Raw genomic sequence first — 22345 nt, 5'->3', positions numbered from 1 at the left:
ATTCCTAAGGGATACCATACACCACCACCCTTTCGATAACCCCACCCTTTCGTCAAGCAAAAAAAAAATTCCACCACTAAAACTCAACACTTTCATTAATACATAGCTTAACTAAAATAAAAGTTATTTAAGAGCAATTACTTCTATTAAGTATAGAATTAATTAAAATTTCTATTTCTATTCTCATATTATTAAATAGGCATATAATATATATAGGTAGTAGTAAAGAAATATTACTACTTTAACCCTTAATTTCCTCACCGCTCCTTCTTAATATTACTCTTGCTAATTTCTCATAATACGACTAAAATACCTTTATCTCGGCCTCGTTAGAAATATATAAAAGACGATATAGCCGAGGCTATATTAAATATCACTAATAATGACTTTTTACCCCCTTAGGCGGCTTAGCGATATAGTATGCCTCGAACCACTCTAATCGATAGACTTAATAGCTAAATACCTATAAAAAAGCAAATATAGCCTAGCCAACAGTTATCTAAGAATCAAAAAAATAAATTAGCTTTTTAGATTCTTTATTAGGAGTCTCTAGGATATGCTCTATCCTATAATTAGATTCACGCTTGCGTCATAGGCCTACTAAGATAATAAGGCGACCAACCGGAATTAGGATATAACTAAGTAACCAGATTTATTAAGCGCCGCTTAGACCTTAAGACTAAGATAAGTAGACGCTAAGAAGCTAATAAGTTTAACTCTTTTACGCCTAAAGCGATTTATTAATACTTTAATATTAGGGAGGGCCAATATAGCTAGATTTAGCCTAAGAATACTATTAATATTAACGAAGGAGGCATTATAATTAGTTTTAGTAAGCCTTAATTTCGATTTTCTTTATAGTTTTAAAATTTAACTAACTAGACTCTCTTCGTTAGGGTTAGATAGCCTAGTAGTTAAAAGCGCGAACCTAAAGCGGAAAGCTCTTCTTAAGGGACCATAAACTCGAAGTTAAACCTTATTTATTAAAGCTATCACTACTAACGGCCGCGCCTTAACTCCTAGCATAATATTTAAGGGTAAGGAACTCTAAAAATAGTGGTTTCTTAATGAATTTAAGAAGATAGCCGACTAACATTATATAACTTCACTTAATGGGTGGATTAACGACCATATTAATATTAAATAGCTTAAAAGAGTCTATTTGCCTTAGACTAAGCCTAATAACGAGTCTAATGCCAGATTAATCATTCTAGACGGCCATAAGAGTCATATAATAATACTTCCTTTATTTCCTTAACCAAAGGTTACTATTAACCGAGTCAAAGACAAATAGATAGCTATATGCTTTCTAAATAATATTTACTATTACTACCTTCTAGCATATTACTCCTATAGACTTTAGCTATTAAATAATAAAGTATTTAACGCCTCTAAAGCTATATATCATCGAGAGCTAGAAAAATTCGCTTCCCTAATTAATTCTGCTCCGATAAATAAGGTTAATTTTATTAGAGCTTACATTAAGGCTCATAAAGTAAAAATAACTAAGAAGAATATACTCTCCGGCTAGAGAGTTACTAGTAATTAGCTAATTTCACGAGCCAAAGCTCTGCAGCATCTAGAAATCCAAGAAGATAGGCCAAATAATAGCCCGAAGAGGACTCCAAAGCGGGCGCCATATTTCGGCTCGGATAATATACTAAAAACCAGCCGCCACATTCGTGATCTTAGGCTAAATAAAATACCAAAGACGCGGAGACGATATAATATGATAACAAAAGGGTTTAAGACGTAGCAATAAACGTTAGCGGCTTATATAATGAGAATTACTAGTCTAGAGGAGGAACTGGCTCGTTCAAAGAGAGGGAAGAAAAGGAAGGCTATACCTAATCCCAATAAGCATTTCATGACTCTAAGCGAGGCTCTAGCGACTAGAGAAGTTACTACCAAAAAAGGAAGTCAAAAGAAGCTTACTGTGGTGGATAATAGCTCTTCGGAGGAGTCAAGGTTAGAATCAGAGGCTGCTTCGGTTATTAAAGTCAGAGAGGAAACCATACCACCTCAGCGCACCACTCGATCTAGGCGGGTAGTCAAAAGACCTAAATATCAATAGAAATATCAATTTCAAATTTACAAGAGGTAACCATTTGCAAATAACTTTTATTTTGACCGAATTCTATATAAGTGAAATAGCTGAGTTTTGGTGGTGAAATTTTTTTTTTGCCTGACGAAAGGGTGGGGTTGTCGAAAGGGTGGTGGTGCATGGTAAACCGGTCGTGCTGGGTTTATGTCGGCAGAGGGGATGCTGGCGTTGTATTGAATCGGGTGAAAAGTCAAGTCAAGTTTGGTGATATGCTCAAACTTATTAAGTATAACCAAATTGTATTTACAGCCGAGGTAGCTACTACGTAGGAGTGCAATGAGTGCGTGTATATACTTGTGGTTCCTATGGGCCGATTGAGGTCGATCCGAGTTGAACGGACTGCGTTTGACATGCATTATCGCGTTGTGGCGAACCGTCTTTGTCTGATCTGTATGTCTGGCTGTGCTTGGTAAGTGGGTAATTGTGGATGAGTAAAACTCCCATACATTTCCAACCCGTAACTCTAGCCCGTCTTAGCGTCGCATCTGGTGCGGCTCTGAGACACGCGATGCCGCTCCGCGTCAATCCGTGCTTCTCCATCGATGTGCCGAAACGCGAATCGTCCAATCCAAGACGGGACGAGTCATTTTGCGACTTGACCCCTGCTGACAGACAAGGAATAACTGGGGACTTCAGGGAAGACCAGATCAATCTTCCGGTGCCGTCCCGTTGTTGGATCGACGGCTTACAATTATGCAGGCGCAGAGTGCAGGACGTTCCGGCCATCCGATGAATTACAGGAAGTGATGTGAAACGGCTGGGCAATCAGATACTGCCATCAACTTACGATGACGTCCCACCAAGCCCTCGAGTGCCCCCGTCCCAGCCGCACTCCACCAAGTAAGGTTAATTACTTTCTTGTTCGGCTTCTGAACTTCCCGTAGCCATGTGTCTTACCTTGTTAGCGTGCGCTTGTTGGTGTGACGAGGTGCATCTCTCATACGCAGTCCATCTTGGGCCCCTCCGGGAGTTGGTGTTTCCGGTAAGAGGGGGCTCGTTTTCTGACGCAGCCCTGCGATCGACCAAAGTTATGTGCTAGACGTGAGGATGAAATTCATTTGGGCAAGGAATGTTGCGATTCACTTCACGGATCCTTTCTATATAAAGATGCCATGCCCATCCTGAGGTCTTGGAAATAAACTACAGCTCCATCATCTGCCTTGTGTCGAACGCCTTCATTCATTCTCTCGAGGTAAGTTAGATCCATCTATCGTACCATCAGACGAGCGCAGGGGAACTGATTTGTCCAGCTGGGCTCATTATTCGCTTCCACTCCTTCAACAACAAACATTCTCTGATCTTCTGAGCTGTGCTCGACTTGTCATATTATTCCTTTAATTCCAACGATACCCACTCGCTCACAACCCAGCACAACCATCACCCAAATCATCAAGATGAAGTTCTCCACCATCTTTGTTGCCGCCTTCGCCACTCTTGCTGCCGCCGCGCCAGGCTTCCCCGCCTTCCAGGGCCGCGCCGCGCTCAACGAAAGCCGCGATGGCCGTGATGGCCGCGATGGCCGTGGAGGCCGTGACGGTGGTGAGGATCGTGACGGACGCGACGGACGCGACGGACGCGACGGACGGGAGGGCGGGCGTGGCAACGAGCTTGCCTTCGGCCAGATTGATCTCAACTACCTGCTCAAGGTCAACTCTCTTGACCTGCGTCTGTTCCAGACCCTCGGACGCAGGAACAACCTCAACGTGATCATCTTCCAGGACCTCTTTGCTTCCAAGGAATTTAGCCTCGAGTCGCTGCTGCAGTTCCAGCAACTCTCAACTTTCCTCTCGATCGCCAGCACAGGCATCTTTGACAGGTTGGACCTGTCCAGACTGTCGCTCGGCAGCGTCGAACTCGGCCTCATTCGGGATATTGGCCGCGTCGATCTGGCCCAGTTTATTGATCAGTCCTTGGTCCCTCAGATTACCGTCATTTCTCAAGAGAGTAGGTAACCCAGCCATGGGTTGTGGAACAGTTGGCTAACAATATGCAGTAACCACTGTTGTAATCGCCAAGGAGTAAGGAATGACTAGCATCTGACTTTGCACGGGGAGCTGGAATCTCCTCTCTTTAGGCGGGCAGGATCAAGAAACGCCCGGGTGGCGCATCTTGGAGCAGGACTTGCAAGAAGGGTGATTTCCAGGGTTTTAAATGAATCGAACATGCTGCCGGTGGAGGAGAGCCTATAATAAAGTCCATTGAGTTATTTATTTACCCTGGTGAGGTATGAAAACACACTAGGCCGTCTCAAGTCAGGGATTAAACTCCTAGGTATGTTAACCTTTTGCTGAAGATAAAATTGAGGGTATGTGGCAAGTTGTAGATCTACCCTCTCAAGCATATAGATTTATATAGTAGATGTCTAGGGATGGGAACAGAGGGGCGCGATGCCTTTGTATTACCTTACAACATCATGGATATCGCTTTAGTCTCGGACTTGAGTGAGTGAGGCTTCAAGAAACTCTGTTCAGAGACGGATGTAATTTGATAAACCTGATTTTTACAAAAAGATGTGAGATTTTGAAACATGCTATTTTTTACAACTGGCATCTTAAAGGACGAAATCCTGCCTTTACTTTCCAGTCTATAACGAAAGAATAATGAAAGTCAGCCGCCCCATGCCCCCTTTCCTGGAAAGCGGGGGAGTATGCCAAGACCTGGGGTGACTCGTTCCGCAAAATCAGTCCACCAAGGCCTGTTTCTCTCATTGCGTAAGGGCATTAAACTTGGGCAAGCCCTTTCTAGCCCCCGTATTGTGATAATGAGGAGAAAGCATGATGTTTGTAAAGGGTTCGTCTGCTAGGGAATTGTCCCGAGCCTAATGTGGCTAAGGCCTTTCACAAACACGTCACATCCTGCATGGGAGGGAGGTGAATGTAACTCGTCAAATGACTACCCGTTGGCTCATGTGGGGCTATCGCCCCAGGCGAGCCAACCTAGCAAGCTAGGTTGGCCACAAAATTGTGATACAGCCACAAAATTGTGATACAGGACCCACACACTCAATTAATATGTGATTTTTGGCAACTTAGAAAAATAAGTATATAAGAAGGGATTTCTATATAGATAAAAATATATAAAATATATAAAAATTATATAAAGTTACTTTATATAATAAGGTATTTAAAAATATTTTTTTTTTATTAAGGTTACTTTATTAGTTATTTTTAAAAAGATATTTATAGTACTTCTCCCATAGTAAAATAAAAAAATAAAAAAATGAAATTATATATAAACTTTGAAAAATTCTAGAAAATTCTAAAAAATAGATATAAAAATAAGGTCTTTAAATTTAAAAACTTTAATTAAAATATTATATATAAAAGTTTTAGTCTTTTAAATCAATGCTTATATAAGCTTATTATATGACTTTAAAAAAGCTTTAGTTTTAGCTGTTTTTGCTGTTTTTGCACCTATTTTGGTAGGTGGGTCCTGTATCACAATTTTGTGGCTGTATCGCAATTTTGTGGCCAACCTAGCTTGCTAGGTTGGCTCGCCTGGGCCTTGGCCCACATGAGCCAACGGGTACTCACACTTACTGCACAACGAGCGCGTTAGCGAACCTCGGACAGCCGACAGGTTCTAAAATAAGAGTGCCAATAAAAACCCGCGGTTTGCCGCTATCAGCAGAGTCTAGGCAGCTGTGGTTGGGGCTACTCTTGGGTTGGAGCAAACACATTTTGAAGTGCATATTGTGGCGTCTTGCTTACAGTTGGCAGCCAACCATTTTATTACACAGCCTTATTTTCAACCGTCAGAGAGGAAATTACAAAAAGATCACACCCCGCCCAGTTGGGGCCGGAGGGATCAGTTCAATATCTTCGTGATGCTCTACTTTGGCACAATATATCCCCCCGTCCACGGTCATCATTTCTCTAGCTACTTAGACACCCACCCATCACGGCCAGCCTTGTTGATTTGGCGACAATGGATCCTCTGAGCATCATTGCATCCACAATAACCGTCGTTTAAGCAGTTCCTCTTACATATAACGCCATTCAACACCTCCGAGGACTTCCAAAAGCATTCGAGGAGGTCCACCACCATCTGCCTCTGGTACAAGAAACCTTGGAGAATGTCCAACAGCAGTTGAAAGATAGCACTCTCGACGAGTCAGCAGTCATCCCAGTTCAAACCACTGTGGGCAGATGTAAAACAAATGCCGACTCACTGCTGCAAATCTTCCAGGACATCGAAAAGCAGTCCAAGAATGTAAAGAATGTGTCAATTGTGGAATTCTATCGCGCAAGAGTTCTGCGACTCGGCAAAGGCCACCGGGTCGAGAGTCTAATGCAAGACCTGATGAAGGGGCTGGAAAGCTTGGCCGTTAACCAGCTCTTCAAAACAGCAACCCAGAGCCAGCTTAGTCGACTGGAAGATTCCATTAATCAGATGTCCCAAGTTGAACCATCGATGCGGGACTCAGAGTTTGACAGCACACGGGCATTCGGGGCCGTCCAACATATCGCCCAGGGAGGGCATGGATATCAAGCGGTGAACCAAGGACAGAGCCAACTGAACGCGTTCGGAGCAAACCAGTACAACTCACAAGGGGGCACAATGAACTTTGGTACGACCAGCTAGAACCCATAGAGGAGAATGTATCAAAGACCAAACTGACTTTGGGCCACTGCTAGAATTCAACTATTACCAACCATCCCATGCTGTAGTCTCATCGTCCGAAGCAATAGCACCCGCTTTAGGACCATTGAGAGCCGTGGTTGAATTTGTGGATTTTGGTACCCGCATTCTTTCACTACACTGCACTAGGATTCCACCGGCACCCAGCCCTGGCGACTTGGCCGAATCAACTGGGCTGATCAAGTATGTGATACAACAAGGCTTGGCCTATTCTGACGCCAGCAAAGACTTGTGCGACTTGTGTATCCAATTCGACGATGTCTGTTGCGACTTCAAATCTACCATGTGGAGTACTGAGCGTTTGGGCAACGGCAACAAGACTATTCTGCTTCAGCACGTGGAAGCACTGCGTCATCGCATCGTTTCACTAGCCATTCTTGACTCGAAGTAGGTCCAATGAATCCCCTCATCGACATTCTCTGACCATTGCGTAGGGGAAGATCAAACGTCTTTAGAAGTGCTAGATCGAAAGCTCGGTCAACTTTTCACGCTACAGCAACCAAAGCTATCGACAGCCTGAGTCAGGAAGTTGACCAGATTTATCACGAGATCCAGGCCGCATTATACCCTCTGTGCTCCGAGTCCAAAGTCGGGGATGACGTGGGCAAAATAGACGAGGCCATCTTTGGGCGATTTGAGTGTGTTCAAAGTCGAGTGATTATCTTCACGATTTTCTACCTGCTATGGCAAGTTAATATCTGTCATTAGACGATTTCTGATTCTCTACTTACTCCAGAAAGGGAACACTCAAAGGAATTACATAAGGCCGCCCAATGGGTACAAAATGTTATCTCACAGCGCCAGGTAGAGGCCCCATTGAAAACAGAAGAGGACATGTCCAACCTCTCGGAGGACATCAGTCGTATGGTAGGGGAACTCTTAGCCGTATTTAATTCTCTAGTGTCGAAGAGTCTCACCTATTTAAATATTTGGACCCCTGAGAAGAGGGAGAATGCGCTTGAGGAGTTTCGAAGCGTCCGCTCCCGGATGATGATGTTTACACCCTTCTCACTGTGGTAAGTTCGCTCAAACATCTTACTTGGAGAGGCGCTAACACACAGCCAGGGCAGAGTCAGAGGGAGGCCAATCAAGGATCATCCGCTTTGATAAACTCCTGGACCAGATGACAGGAGTTTTGGGACGCTTCATTCAACACTCGGATGGGGATGCGACAACTAGATTGAGCCAAGATCTGGGTCACGGAGCATTTGCGACCAGAACTATTGGAATGGACGCCGTTTTTGCTATGTTTAACACGTCTACCCTGGGTGGCAAGCGTGTACATGACCAGCTGGTACAGTACCTATGGGATGAAGACTGGAAACCCAGGGATGATGTGCAGACAGAAGAGTGGCTCAGTAAACGCCTAAAAAAGGACTGGTCATTTTGCCATGCCATCATCAACAGTCTCAAGTTCAGAGACATTCGAAGCCGAGAGGATGCTATTCCAGAAGCACATCAGCAAACCTTCTCCTGGGTCTTTGAGAGAAAAGTCGAGGGGCATGGAAGAAGTCAGCCATGGCCATGCTTTCCAGCATGGCTGAGAGACAGGACCAACGAGCCATATTGGATCACCGGGAAGCCTGGGTCTGGAAAATCAACGCTACTCAAGTTCATCCTCCAACACCCACAACTTCCAAACGAGCTTGAAAACTGGTCTGGAAAGCTCCCTCTCTTGACTGTAAGCTATTATGCCTGGAATTCTGGGTCCGACTTGCAGAAATCCCGCCAAGGGCTTATCAGGACGATCTTGTTCCACTCGCTCAAACTCAACCCTGCACTGGTACCTTGGGTTGCTCCTCGGCGGTGGTCTTTGCTCTGCATTTCGCGGAAGGTCGTCGAGCAACCCAAGTGGGAAATGTGGGAGCTGGAGGAATCATTGAGGTATCTGCTCAGTGAATGCGGGAAGACCATGGACTTGGCTCTGTTCATCGACGGTCTCGACGAGTTCCAAGTTGAGCCCGTCAAGATCAAGAAGCAAATTCTTGACCCTCTTCGAGTCATTTATACTCATCAGGGGACCAAGGTATGCGTGGCAAGTCGTGAGTGGAGCGAGTTTGATGATGTACTCCATCAACACCCAAAGCTTCGAATGCAAGACCTGACATTTCCTGACATGAAGCATTATGCTATGTCGAGACTGGCAGCTACTCGCGGATTCCTGGAGCTGCAATTCATATTTCCCAGCGAGACTGAAGCTCTCATAGGCGAGTTGCTTGGGAAGGCTAATGGTGTTTTTCTTTGGTTGACCCTCGTTGTCAAGAGCCTCCTCCATGCTGCCAGTCAGGGTCATGGCCTGCACCACCTTCAAGCCCTTGTCAACGCCCTCCCGAGCAACATCGCCGATCTGTATTCTTCTATCTGGAGCAGCATTGAAGATGACATTGTGTCAGACTCATCAAAGCTTCTGGCGATTGTACGCGCAGCGCATGAGCCTCCAGATGATCTCATGGTGTGGTTGGCTGATAATAGCTTTCCTCTCACTTTTGACATAGAGTCTGTGCTGGCTCGAGACGGTGCAAGGTCTAGAATTTCGGACATCATCAAACGCCGTTTGAGCAGCAATACAAGGGGAATCCTGGAGCTGTCTTCCTCTGGAATTGTCGACTTTCTTCACCGAACGGCTCGAGATTGGGCAGCGAAGCCTGAAGTCTGGACACGGATCAATCTCACCATTCCTCAAGACTTCGATCCCAATCTTGTTCTTCTGAGGACTAATATCATCCTTAAACGCTCTAGTGCATATTTGCGTCTGTCCGGCGATGGCTTGACGGAGAGAACAATGCTTTATGCATCTCGGGTTGCGGACTCTACAATTTTCCGCCCAAAACTAATGTCGGCACTCGACGCTTTCGACGACATGCTACAGCAAGCATATGACGAAGACGACGTATCCTGGATCACGCATATTGAAGGTCGCGTATATGAAAGTACTTTTTTTGGTCTGGCTGCACGGTTCTGTGTGATGCCGTATCTGAAGCACAAGGTTTCGGATCAGATCTTGACAAGCCCGAGCTCAAGAAGATGCCTTTCCCCCTTGGAAAACGCAATATTTGGGAAAACTGGCAGTGACATGGATCAGATTCCGCTGGGAAAGAGACTGGCCACTGTCGAGTTCTTGCTAGAGAGTGGAGCACCTCCAGACCAGGCGTGTCTTCATCGGCCCTCTGATGGCAAGATACCAATCCTCAATGTAGTACAGAGCAAGATACCAAGCCAAGAACCGCCGGGGAGTGAGTATTGGGCAGCTATAGAGCGTCTTCTGATGGCAGAACAGCCCCTTGCTCCATTTCCAGTCCCAGCACTTAGATTGAGTCGATTCAGGCAGCTGTGGAAGCTTTGTGGGTAAGACTCTGCAAGCAGGATAGCAAGCACATCATAGCTAGTTCAAAAATAGTAATATTGCGCCACTATACACGAAAGCTAATTAAGAAGTAAAACGTTAATTATGCAGTTTAACCTAACTATCTGTCTGTATAGTTAAATATATACAGCTCATTCCCTCCCCGTCAACCTGCGATACGTTGTGTCTATCTCAGTAGTCAAACGGACACTTGGATGAGGTTATGGGGATAGGGTAGGAAAATGACCTTGGAAGAACACTGGGTAACCCCTCATAAATTGGGATCTCAGTAAGGAAGATATCAATAGAGGCCACAGACGCAGGAATATCAAGCCTACAGCGCGTAGCGATAATCAGGGTGGAAATCGCCACTCTTGCCAGCGGTAATCTCGGCCTCTCGTTGCCTCTCCGTAAGATTCTGGCGCCGTTTGTTCTCGCGTCGAAGGTAGATGTAGAGTGAGATATGGCCGAGGACTGCCAGCAAGGCGGCAGCGAGAGAACCGCTGAGACCCATGAGGTATTTTCCGTCCTGCTTCGTGCGGAAGATTTGACCAACCTAGACTTGTGAGCTTGATGATTCGGGGAATTTGCAAGAGGAGACTTACCACAATACCGGCGGTGTTGCCAATGGACTGATTCATACCAATAGCCATGGCACGCTTGTAGTACGGCGCATGACTGTTCAACAACCATGCGCAGTTCAATCCCACGATCATGTACACACCAGGCGCAATGAGAAATGTCGAAAAGTACAGCACACCCCTTTGATCCATGGGCACACCAATGTTGACAGCATAGCCGACAGCCGTGACCAAGGCCGCGGGCATCATGAACAACGCCCTCTGCTTCCACCTGTCACTGAGGTACGAAACCACAATGTATGCCGCGCTAGCCCAGAAGAAGACAGGAATCGTCAACAACTGTGTCGTAACAACTCCGTATCCAAAGCTACGAATGATGAGCGGCAAGAAAGAGCTCAGGCCAAACGAGCAGATATCCGCCATGAACTGAGACCAGCACGAAATGTAGAGCTTCGGATCCCTGACAGCGCGCATGACCTCTTCCCAATCAAAGTCCGGCTTGCCGTTGTATCGCGCATTAATCTCGGCGCGCACCCGCATCATCGACTTTTCGTCCTCGTTGAGGAACCGAGCGTGCTCAAAGTCGTCGGGGAGCATCATGTATGTAAATGCCGCCACGAGGACCGATGCACAGCCCTCGATGATAAACAGCCAGCGCCAACCCTCGAGACCACCGACACCGTCCATCTTGAGAAGTGCGTAGGCGAAGAGACCGCCAAAGGATCCACTCAGTGCGGCGGAGACGAAGAGGTATGAGATGCGCAGAGCTTGTTCGCCGGGAGAGTAAAAGGTCGAGAGGTACAGTGCCAGACAGGGGAACATGCCCGACTCGAAGAGACCAAGGAGGAGGCGCGAGGCGTAGAGTTGGCCAACATTGTGCATGAAGCCCGTGCCGATGAGGACGCAAGACCAGCAGAAGATGAGGAGAGGGATCATGCGAGAAGGGTGGAATTTCTTGAGGACGAGGGAGCAGGGGACCTCGGCGGCCACGTAGGTGACGTAAAAGAGGGTAACAGCATCTGGTCCCGTCAGTGATGCTCATGTCATTTTGTAGTTAGAATAGGATGCTTACTGCCAATCTCGCCACTGGTCATGCCAAGATCCTCCGTCATGCCCGCTGAGGCTGCATTGCCAATGTTGGCGCGGTCGAGATAGGCTGTCAGGAAAATGATGGTCATAACCGGCGCAATCCAAATATCCAACTTCCGAACAAGTTTCTTTTCACTTTGTGGATCAAGAAACAAGTTGGAATCCTGGATATTCTCGCTAAGCCGGCCGACCTCATCGTCGATGATCTTCTCAGACTTGTCCATCTCGTCTTGTCGTAACGTGAAGTTATTAGGTGAAGGAAACAAACCAAGGGAAGTCGGTTCGAGAGCTGATGGCCTGGATGGTAAGGTTTGACACATTGGGGAAACACCTGACACTTATACCCCAGATCCAGATCAACACAAGACCAACGGTCTGTGGAGGCGGGCAAGCGATAAGCCTATCAAGACCTTGGCCGTCTTTAGGATCGCGACGCTACGATAAGGCTGGCACCAGACTGTGGATAACGAGCGGCGAAGCGGCGAATCCCTCGCTTAGACCAACAATGACTAGGGTGTGTGTGGGCGGCGAGTCAGTCTGGCCGCTCTGGCGTCGGCGAAGGTGGGGCATCGATATCGGCGGGCAGAGTTGGCCCCCGACTGAGCGGGCGGCGAGCGGCAAGGAAGAAGCGGGCAAGCTGATATGCATGGATATGGCAGTGATACAGGATTCCAGTCCTCGATTATTTATTTCGAAAAATCGTTTGACTTGCTATCTTGTCTCTTTCTTTATCATCCCTTGATTGCGTTTTCTTCTTTGTGGCTCAGTGTGATTATTGCAAGATGGGTTCCATGCCAGCTGTAAGCCAACTCACTCATAGACTGATAGTCTAACAACTGTACTAACGGCACACAGACCTGGACGCGTTTTGTGCGATTCATCTCAACAGACGACCGAGAATTGTGTGGAGAGCCAATTGATCAAGATGTTGATGGTGAGACATATCCCGTGATCTTGGGGGCCAAGATTGACATTCATAGTCGGTTTGGCCATCGCCGCAGGCCAGTCAGTCGAGGTCCGCTTGCTTGACCGTCCGTCTGCGGTAGACGAAAGCCAATTCACCGGCCAGACTGCATTCATCAAGACGGTACGTTGCCTCATTCGGCGAATCACTCATTGCTAACTACCTAATTAGCTCCTGTCGCCACTCTCACCCCAAGAGGTCGCTACCATCCGCTGTATCGGCCTCAACTTCAAAGACCACGCAGCAGAGCTCAACTGCCCCCTCCCCAGCATCCCTGAAGTCTTCACCAAGCCCTCTACAACCCTCACAAACCCGTCCTCGCCCATAATTCTGCCCAGCTCAGCGCCAGATATGGTCGACGCAGAAGTCGAACTCGCCATTGTGCTCGCCCGAGACTGCAAGAACGCCAGGCGTGAAGATGCAGGGCGTTACATCTTGGGGTACACAGCCGCCAACGATGTGACTGCCCGTGATGTCCAGTCCAAGACCTCGCAATGGGGATACAGTAAGGGTTTCGACGGATTCTGTCCCCTCGGACCCTGCCTGGTCAGGAGTGAGCTGTTTACTGATGTCAACCGGGGCGTGTGTCTCAAGTCAACCCTCAACAGCGAGGTGCTACAAGACGGGAAGACGGATGAATTCATCTTCTCTGTGGGTGAAATAATTGAGCATCTCTCAAGGGATAGTACCCTACCAAAAGGCACGGTGATATTGACCGGAACACCATCGGGTATTGGTCATGGGAGGAAGCCCCCGCGGTATCTAAAGGCTGGCAGTGATCTGCAGATCACCATTTCCCATGGCATCGGCACGCTCAATAACCCGATCGTGTCATCTATCAAGCTTTAGGGTTGTACCAATACCAAGTTCATCATCTTGCCTCCAATGTGCCGACAAGATCCTCCCAAAATTGGTAGTCTAGCGGTTCGGGAAACGTGCGTGTAGGTCCGAGCCAGCTGTCCAGCCAACTCTCATAGGGGGCATGGACATCAAGCTCATCAGTATAGCTCACATCGCCATCCTGACAGGCCGCATTGTCGAGATCTGGGCGCTGTGTAGAGTGCGACCGCTCTGACCCTCCTCCGCTTGTCTTTCTCGCTGTATAGATGCATAGCTCAATGACCTTGACTTCTGCCATGACAAACTCGTTGGCCCAGGTGTCAGCGCGCATTTTCTCGCAGTAGGCAGCTAGGTCTTCCAGTATAGCGTTTGTGCGAGGGCTGTGTGGTTCCTTGACGGCAATGATGCCGAGGACGAGTGCCGAGTTGAAAAGGTTGTGCATAGCAGCTCCAGCAAGGAGTCTATCTGTCATGGACGAGTTTCGGAGGGAGAGCTTTTGACGGAGGTCAGCACAGGCTGAGGAGATGCATGCCGTACGTGAATACTGGAAGCGGTCTGTAATCGATTCCAGGAGGACATAAGTACGGTGCAGTGTAATCCGCGCAAAGTGGTACGATGAGTGAAGGTACATTCTCTGCCACCGTAAGAAAGGTCGCTCAGAATCCAGGGAGGTGTCAGCATCGTCCAGGCGGAAGTAGGGCGGCAGACCAGCGGCCCAGTCCAGGAGGATCTGGTCCAAAGCCATGACCTTTTCATAAGTTTGATAGGATGCCGTCATTGGTACAAGGCCGAAGAAGTCGTCGTGGATGTCACCCAAGATGGTCGCAAGCTGCTGAGTGAATCTATAGTAGATGCTCTGTGTTGGGTCTTCGATCGGCTTCTCAACAGCAGCTGCTGCATCTTCGGGTGAGTTGTCATCAATCCACACATTTCGTATCTTCATCTCCATGCAGTGCTTGCTGTTAATGGTGTAAGGCCGACCAGTCGCGAGTGATATTGACCGATCCATCGAATAGAGTGTGCACCACAATCGTCGTCGCGTCTCAAGCACTTTTGGTGGGAGTCCCCAAGACTCTCCATCAATATGCATACCTTGTGCCTGTGCCATACGGATGGCAAAGGAGCTTGTAAGCCAGCTCTCAGTTTTGCGTCCCCAGAACATCAAGTACCGCGACACCAAGATGCCGGCCCGTACCAGGTCAGGACTCTCACCTGACAATGTGGGCGCGAGAACGATGGCCTTGCGCGATCCCCAGAAGAACTGCACTGAAGTCTCTTCGCAGCTTCTTTGTGCTTCGGGGGACGCGTCAGGGGAGCAGTCCAGCAACTCAGCAAAGGCAAGCATCATGAAGAGGACTGCAAGCCATCGCAAGTCCACAGCTGTCAGATCATCGTCACCCCACTTGCGGTTCCAAAAGGCATCATAGCTCGTCTGAAACGTCTCGTGGTGAACAGCGTCGTAGACCGGATTGAGCTCAGTGAAGAATCTCTCAACACGATAATCGACCAGCTCTTTTCTCCTTGGCAGATACCCGACGAGCTCCCAGATATGCGAGTAAGGGCTTTTGTCATCTCGGTGGAAATGAGGGTTCGGTCTTGTGGAGGAGTTGGGCATGCAGGACATGCCTATCGGTAACTCCGGTGATTCCATGGATATCAAGGATGCAGCGGATTGGTAACCAAAGTAAGATGCCCCATGATACGATGGCGCCCCTCGCGAATTGAGCAGATGTCCGATGCGGGAGGAATGGAAGCCCGATCCAGAGGCCGTAGATGGTTCTGCTGTCCGCGCCGGTGTTTGAATGCTCGCGATGGGGTCATTGGTATGAACATCATGATGCCGTGGGGAAGGCATTTGTCGGTGACGTGATGTTCCCATTGATGATGGAGCAGGTAGGTGGCAGAGATGAGGGATCTGGCGGTGTATACACGTTGAGCATGGGGTCTGTCTATTACACTGGGATCATCAGTCTCTGCTCAGTGATCGGATTGGCGGGTATGTTAACCTTTCGCTTGAGACGTCGGCATTGCGTACAAACATTGGCCCTGAGCCCATGGGTCCGCCGGGCGCTCATCGGCGGCGTGCTGCGGCCGGCTTCCTGGAACGAATCCATCCGAAATGCGTCCAATCGTAATCAAGCCCTGCACCTAATTACCTGATACACGGGGTAGCGGAGCGCGGTAATGGATGAGACTGGAGGCATGAGTGTGAAAGGGGGAGAACAGTCGAGCGGGCCGTGAGCGGCGGGGAAACGCCGAAATGGTAGGCCGCTCAACGCTTTGCCCGATATGGATCGGCCCTCTGGTTCCCGCGAAATCCGGAGATGGAACCCAAGGTCTTGGCTCTGGCATCCGCGGCGACCGGTCTTGCCACGCACTCTGATTCGCACTCGGGTTCTCGTCTTCTATGCGTCGATCAACGTCACGGCCGTCAGGCTTAGCCTGGCACTTGGTAAATCGATGAAAGGAGAGGTCAAAGAATGCTTTACAACGCACTCTCGGGTAGCCGCGGCGGCCGATAGATCACTGATCAGGAACCAAGAATTGCCTTCTATCACAAAAGATTCCAGCAGATCCGACCATCTCAAGACCTATAAAAGCAGAGCCTGGGTTAGCAGGATAGATTCCGTAAACTACTTCTACACAAAACTTCACTAATAACTAGTAAAAATGCTCCTTACCAATTTCCCCATTTTTAGCACCTGGATTTTATCCACCATGGCCATTGACGACCAAAGCACCCTGCACCCTGCAGTCGTGGCTGTCAGTTGAACACCCTTTTGATCCTGTCAAGTTTAACCATACTGAACCAAGTCTAGTGTAACGCCGTGGCTGCACTCTACCCTGCCCAAGTTGTTAAACCATCCTCCTCAGAGTTTGCTGCCGCCCAGGATTCGTTCTGGGATGCCAGACAGCGAGGGAGAGCCCCAGTCTGCTTCTTTCAACCAACGAACGCGACTCAAGTGAGAGCCGCCCTGATTGAGGTGGTTCGCGCTAAATCCCACTTTGGGATAAAGGGCGGCGGCCATTCGGCGAGCAAAGGCTCGAGCAGTGAGGGCAGCTTTCAATTTGATCTCTCCAATCTCGATCACGTCGAGATTTCAGACGACAAACAAACCGTCAAGGTGGGACCCGGCGTTAAATGGGGCCCATTGTTCCAAACCCTTGAGAAGAACGATGTCATGGCCGTGGGCGGTCGTGACTTCAACGTTGGCGTACCTGGATTCATATTTGGCGGTCAGTTTTGTTCCATGTCGTATTTACAAGGTTGAACATAACTAATGTATGAACCTGGCAGGCGGAATTTCGTATCTATCCGCCCCACGTGGCTGGGGCATTGACAACTTGGTCTCCGTTGACCTGGTCTTGGCGAATGGTGACACGGTGACGGCAGACAAGTCTTCTCACCCTGACCTTTTCAAGGCTTTACGGGGAGGCGGTGCCCATAACTTTGGTATTGCCACAAGCCTCACCTTAAGACTGTACCCATATACAGGCATGTGGGGAGGCGTGCATGCCATTGCCGAAAGTCACTTTGACGACGTCTTTGATAAATATGATCGGTATTCGCATGAGTTGATCAAGGACGGCAAAGCTCATCTGATTATGGACTTTACGTGGCAGGACAGCGGACTGGTTGTTGGTCTATCCATGGGGTACCCAGAGTCCGTCGACAACCCCCCTATCTTTGATGGATTGCGCCTCGTTCCGAGCCTTTTTAGCACTCTTCGTCTTGATGATTGTAGCTCTCTGGCAACCGAAGTTGCCGAGGTCACTGACTCGCGAGGAAAGCGAAACACATATTGGACATTGGCCATGGAATACGATATTGAGTTGCTCAAGTCCGTGTATGAGCTCTGGGCGCGAACTACGAAGCCTCACGCTTCTCGATTCGAGCTGACTTTGGATGTCAACCATATCACTCCGGCCATGAGAAACAAGGCAGCGGGGGAAGGCAGGGGTAATCTGTATGGGCTCGAAGGCGCCAATGAACCACTGACGAATATAATGTTGACTATCGTGTGGGAGAATGAGGCTGACGACAGGGAGGTCACAGCCTTGCTGAAGAGCTTGGGAAGCGAGATTGAGGCTCTAGCTGAGCAGCACGGCAAGTCGGTTCCGTTCAAGTATATGAACTATGGAAACGAGGAACAGGATGTTGTCTCAAGCTTTGGAGAGGAAAGTATGTCCTTCCTAAAGCAGGTAGCCTCTAGGTATGACCCAGAGGGCGTTTTCCAGACCTTGCAGCCTGGGGGCTTTAAGCTTTCTTAGAGGGAATGGTTCCTGTATTCTAGCTTAGGTTTACAGGCGTAATTTCAAGGCATCGAAGAAGTCCTACAATCGTGGGGTTTCCAGGTGCCCTGACACTTTTCTCGATAAATCTCCATGCAACCTGGTCAGTGATTTTGTTCTCAAGTAACTCCTAAATACCGAGGTATAGCATCAAACTCAGGGCAGATTGCCATCTGATAGCAGACATGATTACAAAAAGTATGTTGACATTGTGGTAAGATTCCCTGGTGACATGAACTAGAATAGCTGAGGGGAAACGTTGACAGACATCAAGGACACCGTCAAGAAGACCTTGGTAGCGGGGATCACTTGGACGCACTTTTGGAATGGTTGCACGGGGGTAATACAGGAAGAGTAATAAAGAGAGCTAGCTACTGGTGCATGGACCTAAAGTCAAGTAGTGACAGTCTTTGGGATTGCCCATTCCTTCATCTTCTCTTGGTTCTCCCTCTGAGCCTCTCGCAAGGACACAATGTCCTCCGGGTTCTTGCTGTGAACAGAGTATCTCGGAGCTCACCATAGATACCCTTTCGCAAGCTCAGGTCCGATGTCTCGAAACACTGATTAACCAGCACCCGAAGAGTGTTGTCGTCCACCTCCTTAGTGGTATTAAGCCAACAACTCCTTTGTCTTTATCCTACCCTATAGTCATACTCGCGCGTACTTCCAGATCATTGAGTTAGAAAAACAACGCTCTAGCGGCAAATAGAATAACAAAAATGAGAGAAGAATAAAGGAGGTAGGGATAGATACCGTCTTATGGATCCAATATTGCTATAGCATCGGAGTCAGATGCTAGTGGGAAAAGATTAACAGCTTGACTCCCTGATATAGCGGTCCTTAAATAATAGCCTAGATTAAGTAAAGAACAGGATCCAGGTAGCTAGGCATAATACGTTCTTTTATGAACAGATCAAAAAGATTGCACAATTCATAAATCGTTATCCCATATTAAATATTTAAATTTAAGTAGCTATGCTTTAGATCACAAAGTGATTACCAAAATGATTACTTAGATGCTTCACCATCCAGAATATATCGGCAATAGTCTAATGCGTAACCGAGTCACTACCATTTTGATCTCTTCCGCATCATTGGAAAGGTTCAAGCTTTATAGACCTATTTGAATTTTCCGGCATGTTTCCTACCGCCGAATCCGCTGGGGATCTGGCCCTTTCCCTCTCCTTTATTAATGTCGATGTTGTAACTGGCTGTCTTGGAGTACCTATCTATATAGGACCGCCTGGACGATAATAGACCGAACTGAAGGTGCTATGAGAACTCTTGTTGGATGGTCCTTGAGACTGTCCGGCTTGACTCGCAGCCAGATGAACGGGGTGGTACACGGGAGCAGGAGACCCGATGGCAGGAGCTGGCTGACATGTGCCAAACGCACCAAAAAAGCTTGATGGCTAACCCTAGTGAGTGTCGTCACTGATCAAATTTAAACCAGTCAGCGCGCGGACGCCCAAAGTTGGTTAGTTGGCCGAGGGTTCTGCGAGGGAAGCGGGCCTTCACCCCAAGCTTGTTGGGCAACATTCATTGATCGCCACCTGTCTTGGAGTAACTCTAACTGCGACGCTTCATCCACGTTTTCCAGGGTATTCTGCCGTACATGTCGTCCCCTAATCTTTGATCTAGCCTCTCCAGACCATACTTCTCAGCTGTTCTTCTCGCTAATATCCAATGTCACTCAAGGCATTGTCTCGGTGCCCTTTTACCAAGATGAGTGCCCTCCATCAATGACAAGGTTATTGCCCGTCATATAACTGCTCGCATTGCTCAGCAAGAATAGCGCAGCTCCCTTGAACTCTTGCGTCTCCGCTAGCCGTCCCATCATAATCTCCTTCTCCCACTCCTCTTTCAACCCCGGTACCTCTTCAAAGTTCTTCTGCACCATCGGGGTCAAGATATGCCCAGGGCTGATGCAGTTGACTCTGATTCCGCCAGTCCCATCTTTCTTAATGGGACTCCATTCCATTGCCAGGTTTCGCGCAAGCTGGATAACAGCCGCTTTGGATGAGTTGTACACGGGGGAGACCAGGCCTCTGTTGGCTTTGATACCTGAAATGCTGGCAATTAGGCAGATGCTGCCCCGGCGCTTGTACTTGAACATTTGCTTGGCTGCTGATTGAGCAGTCATGAGGACGCCCGTGTAGTTAATGTCGAGCATGTTGGCTACGTCTTTGGCTTTATACTCCACCGAGGGTGTGATCTGTTGAACACCTGCTGCGGCTATAACACCGTCTATGCCATGGTTTTCCTCCGCGATGGTTGCCATAAGATCGTCGAGGGCGTCCTCGTCTTTGACGTCTTGCTGACGGTAGTGTAGCGAGCCGCCCCATTCGAGCACGACTCTTGATTTCGCCTCCCCCCACCCTTCATCCGGTGATTCGGCTCGATCCAAACAATAGACTGTCTCATAGTAAGCTCACTGTCGCGTTCTAGTCAGGTGGTATGATCGATTTGCGAACCTTTTCCACCGGCCTCAACAAGACTCTCCGCCAAAGTGAGACCGAGTCCCTGGGCGCCTCCAGTCACGACGAAAACTTTACCCGCCAGGTCAAAGTCGGCGAATCGTTTCTGGCCGACATTTGTGGCCCGTGGTAGCTTGAGTTCGTTGGCGGGATTTTCCCTGGGATCGGGATTTTGGGGTTTCTCGCTGTTTTGTTGCGAGGTGTGAATTGCCCTTTGGGAGAGTGGCCCGGCAATTCGACAGGGTGTCAATTGAAGCCTCCATGCGCGTACAGGTAAAGACACCTTGGTTGGGAGAAGGCGTGCCGCTCGTTCAAGGATAAGCGCGGACATGTTGCCTGGTGTCGTGAGAAGTTGTTCTCTGGGGTAGATTTAAGGTTAAAGATGCGAATATTATCTCAAGTTAATAGCCGTCACTCCAAGAAGGCAGTTTGAGTTTTAATGATCTTTGTCTAACTAAATGTTTCCTTGTTCCAGTCCCCTAGCGTTCTCCCCTGTTTTATAGAATCTGACGTGCAGCTGACGTAAACATTATCCTCAAATGAGCGACTAATAGGTGGGCGCCCGTACATCCTTGGCAGCTACAGTTCTAAGCGACGGGAGCTGCCAGAGGCTAGCCTTTTACAAGGGTCGCCACTTATTAGACAGCGCGCCCTCACCAGGTCACTAATGATAAAGGATGATATTTAGATAATCTTAAGCATACTAATAGTTGTGCTTGCGTCTATCTTTCGTATTTTTAATTATCTCTTATTATTTTTATATCTCAGAGGGCAAGGCTAAGATACTAGACTTATAGATCTTATAATAAAACTATAATATATATAATAAGTATAACGTATATGCATAGCAAGTGTCTTAGACAAGTAAGTGTCTCAGCATACTGTGCACTTAAAAATAGCAAGTTTGAATTTTCTAAAAAGTGCTATAACGTATATGATAAGCGAGTGGATTAGATAAGCGAGTGGATTAAAAATCCCTCATCCTATATCCTCACTATTTAATCAATTAATTCTCTACTACCTAGAATGTCATAGCTAAATTACGAGGCTAGAATTCTTCTTGCACTTCATGCCTATTAAAATAACCCCAAGTTAGGTCTTAAACGCGTTGCAAAGTCCTATAAAGTCGGTTATGGTATACTATGGCGCCGGCATAGGGGCATATAGTCTCGACGTGATATTATCCTAAACTCGCGTAAGCTATCCGATCTAGAAGAGTAGATTATAGTTCGATTTATTCTCGACCTAGATTTAAGAGGATTTCCTCCGCGACTTCGTGGTGTGGAAGAAATAGCTAACCGACTACTCGCTAACTAGGACGCACCACCCGTCGGCAAGCGCTAGGCTTCTAACTTCGTTAAGCGATACAAAGAGCTTAAGACGCGTTTTTTTCGTAGATATAACTACTAGAGGGCTAAATATAAAGATCTAACTATTATTCGCAATTAGTTTAGACTCGTAGAAAATATAATCGCGAAATACGGTATTAACCTAGCTAATATCTATAACTTTAATAAGGTTAGCTTTATAATAGGCGTTATTATAAGCGGAATAGTCGTCATAGGCTTAGAAAGGCGTATAAGACTGAAATCAGTATAGCCTAGAAACCAGGAATGGATTATTATTATCCAGGCGATTAATGCGGAAGGCTAGGCGATCCCGCTATTTATCATTAGTGCGGGCCAGTATCACCTTGCTAACTAGTACCGAGATAGTAACCTCCCGGATGACTAGGCTATTGCAACATCTCCTAATAGCTAGACCAATAATAAGCTAGGTCTTAAGTAGCTAAAGCACTTCGACCGGTATATAAACACGCGATTAATTAGCTGCTATTGGCTTTTAATCCTCGACGGTCACGAAAGTTATTACTCTCTCGAGTTTAAGAAATATTACTAGGCAAATAAGATTATTATACTCTATATGCCGCCTTATTTATCTTATCTACTTTAGCCTCTCGATATCGGGTATTTTAGCCTATTAAAGAAGGCTTATGGGCAAGAAATCAAGTAT

General features: G+C 47.6%; 7 protein-coding genes and 1 pseudogene across 8 annotated transcripts, besides 1 other annotated feature; 4 read left to right on the top strand and 4 right to left on the bottom strand.

Moving 5' to 3' along the window:
* Positions 1-3498: 3498 nt before the first annotated feature.
* NCS57_00982200 (uncharacterized protein) lies at positions 3499-4126 on the top strand (the record flags this gene model as incomplete). The annotated part of the gene is made up of 2 exons (XM_053059582.1): positions 3499-4048; positions 4098-4126. The coding sequence occupies 2 exons, from the start codon at positions 3499-3501 to the stop codon at positions 4124-4126; spliced, it is 579 nt and encodes a 192-aa protein (XP_052909976.1).
* A 2902-nt stretch (positions 4127-7028) lies between these two features.
* Positions 7029-9817, top strand: NCS57_00982100 (SesA domain-containing protein; the record flags this gene model as incomplete). The annotated part of the gene is made up of 5 exons (XM_053059581.1): positions 7029-7132; positions 7180-7399; positions 7454-7761; positions 7811-9675; positions 9744-9817. The coding sequence occupies 5 exons, from the start codon at positions 7029-7031 to the stop codon at positions 9815-9817; spliced, it is 2571 nt and encodes an 856-aa protein (XP_052909975.1).
* A 605-nt stretch (positions 9818-10422) lies between these two features.
* On the bottom strand, positions 10423-11982 carry NCS57_00982000 (MFS domain-containing protein; the record flags this gene model as incomplete). Its single annotated transcript, XM_053059580.1, has 3 exons — positions 10423-10644; positions 10694-11688; positions 11742-11982. The coding sequence occupies 3 exons, from the start codon at positions 11980-11982 to the stop codon at positions 10423-10425; spliced, it is 1458 nt and encodes a 485-aa protein (XP_052909974.1).
* A 558-nt stretch (positions 11983-12540) lies between these two features.
* NCS57_00981900 (FAA-hydrolase domain-containing protein) lies at positions 12541-13571 on the top strand (the record flags this gene model as incomplete). The annotated part of the gene is made up of 4 exons (XM_053059579.1): positions 12541-12558; positions 12614-12692; positions 12739-12845; positions 12894-13571. The coding sequence occupies 4 exons, from the start codon at positions 12541-12543 to the stop codon at positions 13569-13571; spliced, it is 882 nt and encodes a 293-aa protein (XP_052909973.1).
* Positions 13572-13593: 22 nt separating this feature from the next.
* Positions 13594-15186, bottom strand: NCS57_00981800 (Fungal-trans domain-containing protein; the record flags this gene model as incomplete). The annotated part of the gene is made up of 1 exon (XM_053059578.1): positions 13594-15186. The coding sequence occupies one exon, from the start codon at positions 15184-15186 to the stop codon at positions 13594-13596; it is 1593 nt and encodes a 530-aa protein (XP_052909972.1).
* Positions 15187-15563: 377 nt separating this feature from the next.
* NCS57_00981700 lies at positions 15564-15967 on the bottom strand (annotated as a pseudogene). The gene is made up of 2 exons: positions 15941-15967; positions 15564-15710 (listed from the first exon to the last, which is right to left on the bottom strand).
* Positions 15564-15967: a sequence feature.
* Positions 15968-16280: 313 nt separating this feature from the next.
* On the top strand, positions 16281-17834 carry NCS57_00981600 (FAD-binding PCMH-type domain-containing protein; the record flags this gene model as incomplete). The annotated part of the gene is made up of 3 exons (XM_053059577.1): positions 16281-16325; positions 16382-16799; positions 16861-17834. 3 exons carry the CDS (start codon positions 16281-16283, stop codon positions 17832-17834), a joined length of 1437 nt encoding a protein of 478 aa, XP_052909971.1.
* Positions 17835-19572: 1738 nt separating this feature from the next.
* Positions 19573-20663, bottom strand: NCS57_00981500 (uncharacterized protein; the record flags this gene model as incomplete). The annotated part of the gene is made up of 2 exons (XM_053059576.1): positions 19573-20270; positions 20330-20663. The coding sequence occupies 2 exons, from the start codon at positions 20661-20663 to the stop codon at positions 19573-19575; spliced, it is 1032 nt and encodes a 343-aa protein (XP_052909970.1).
* Positions 20664-22345: the final 1682 nt, after the last annotated feature.

The sequence above is a fragment of the Fusarium keratoplasticum genome, chromosome 8, assembly GCF_025433545.1.
Source record: "Fusarium keratoplasticum isolate Fu6.1 chromosome 8, whole genome shotgun sequence".
NCBI classification, from domain to species: domain Eukaryota; kingdom Fungi; phylum Ascomycota; class Sordariomycetes; order Hypocreales; family Nectriaceae; genus Fusarium; species Fusarium keratoplasticum.
The sequence above is the reverse complement of the archived record's forward strand: the minus strand, read 5'-3'. Positions and strand labels throughout refer to the sequence as shown.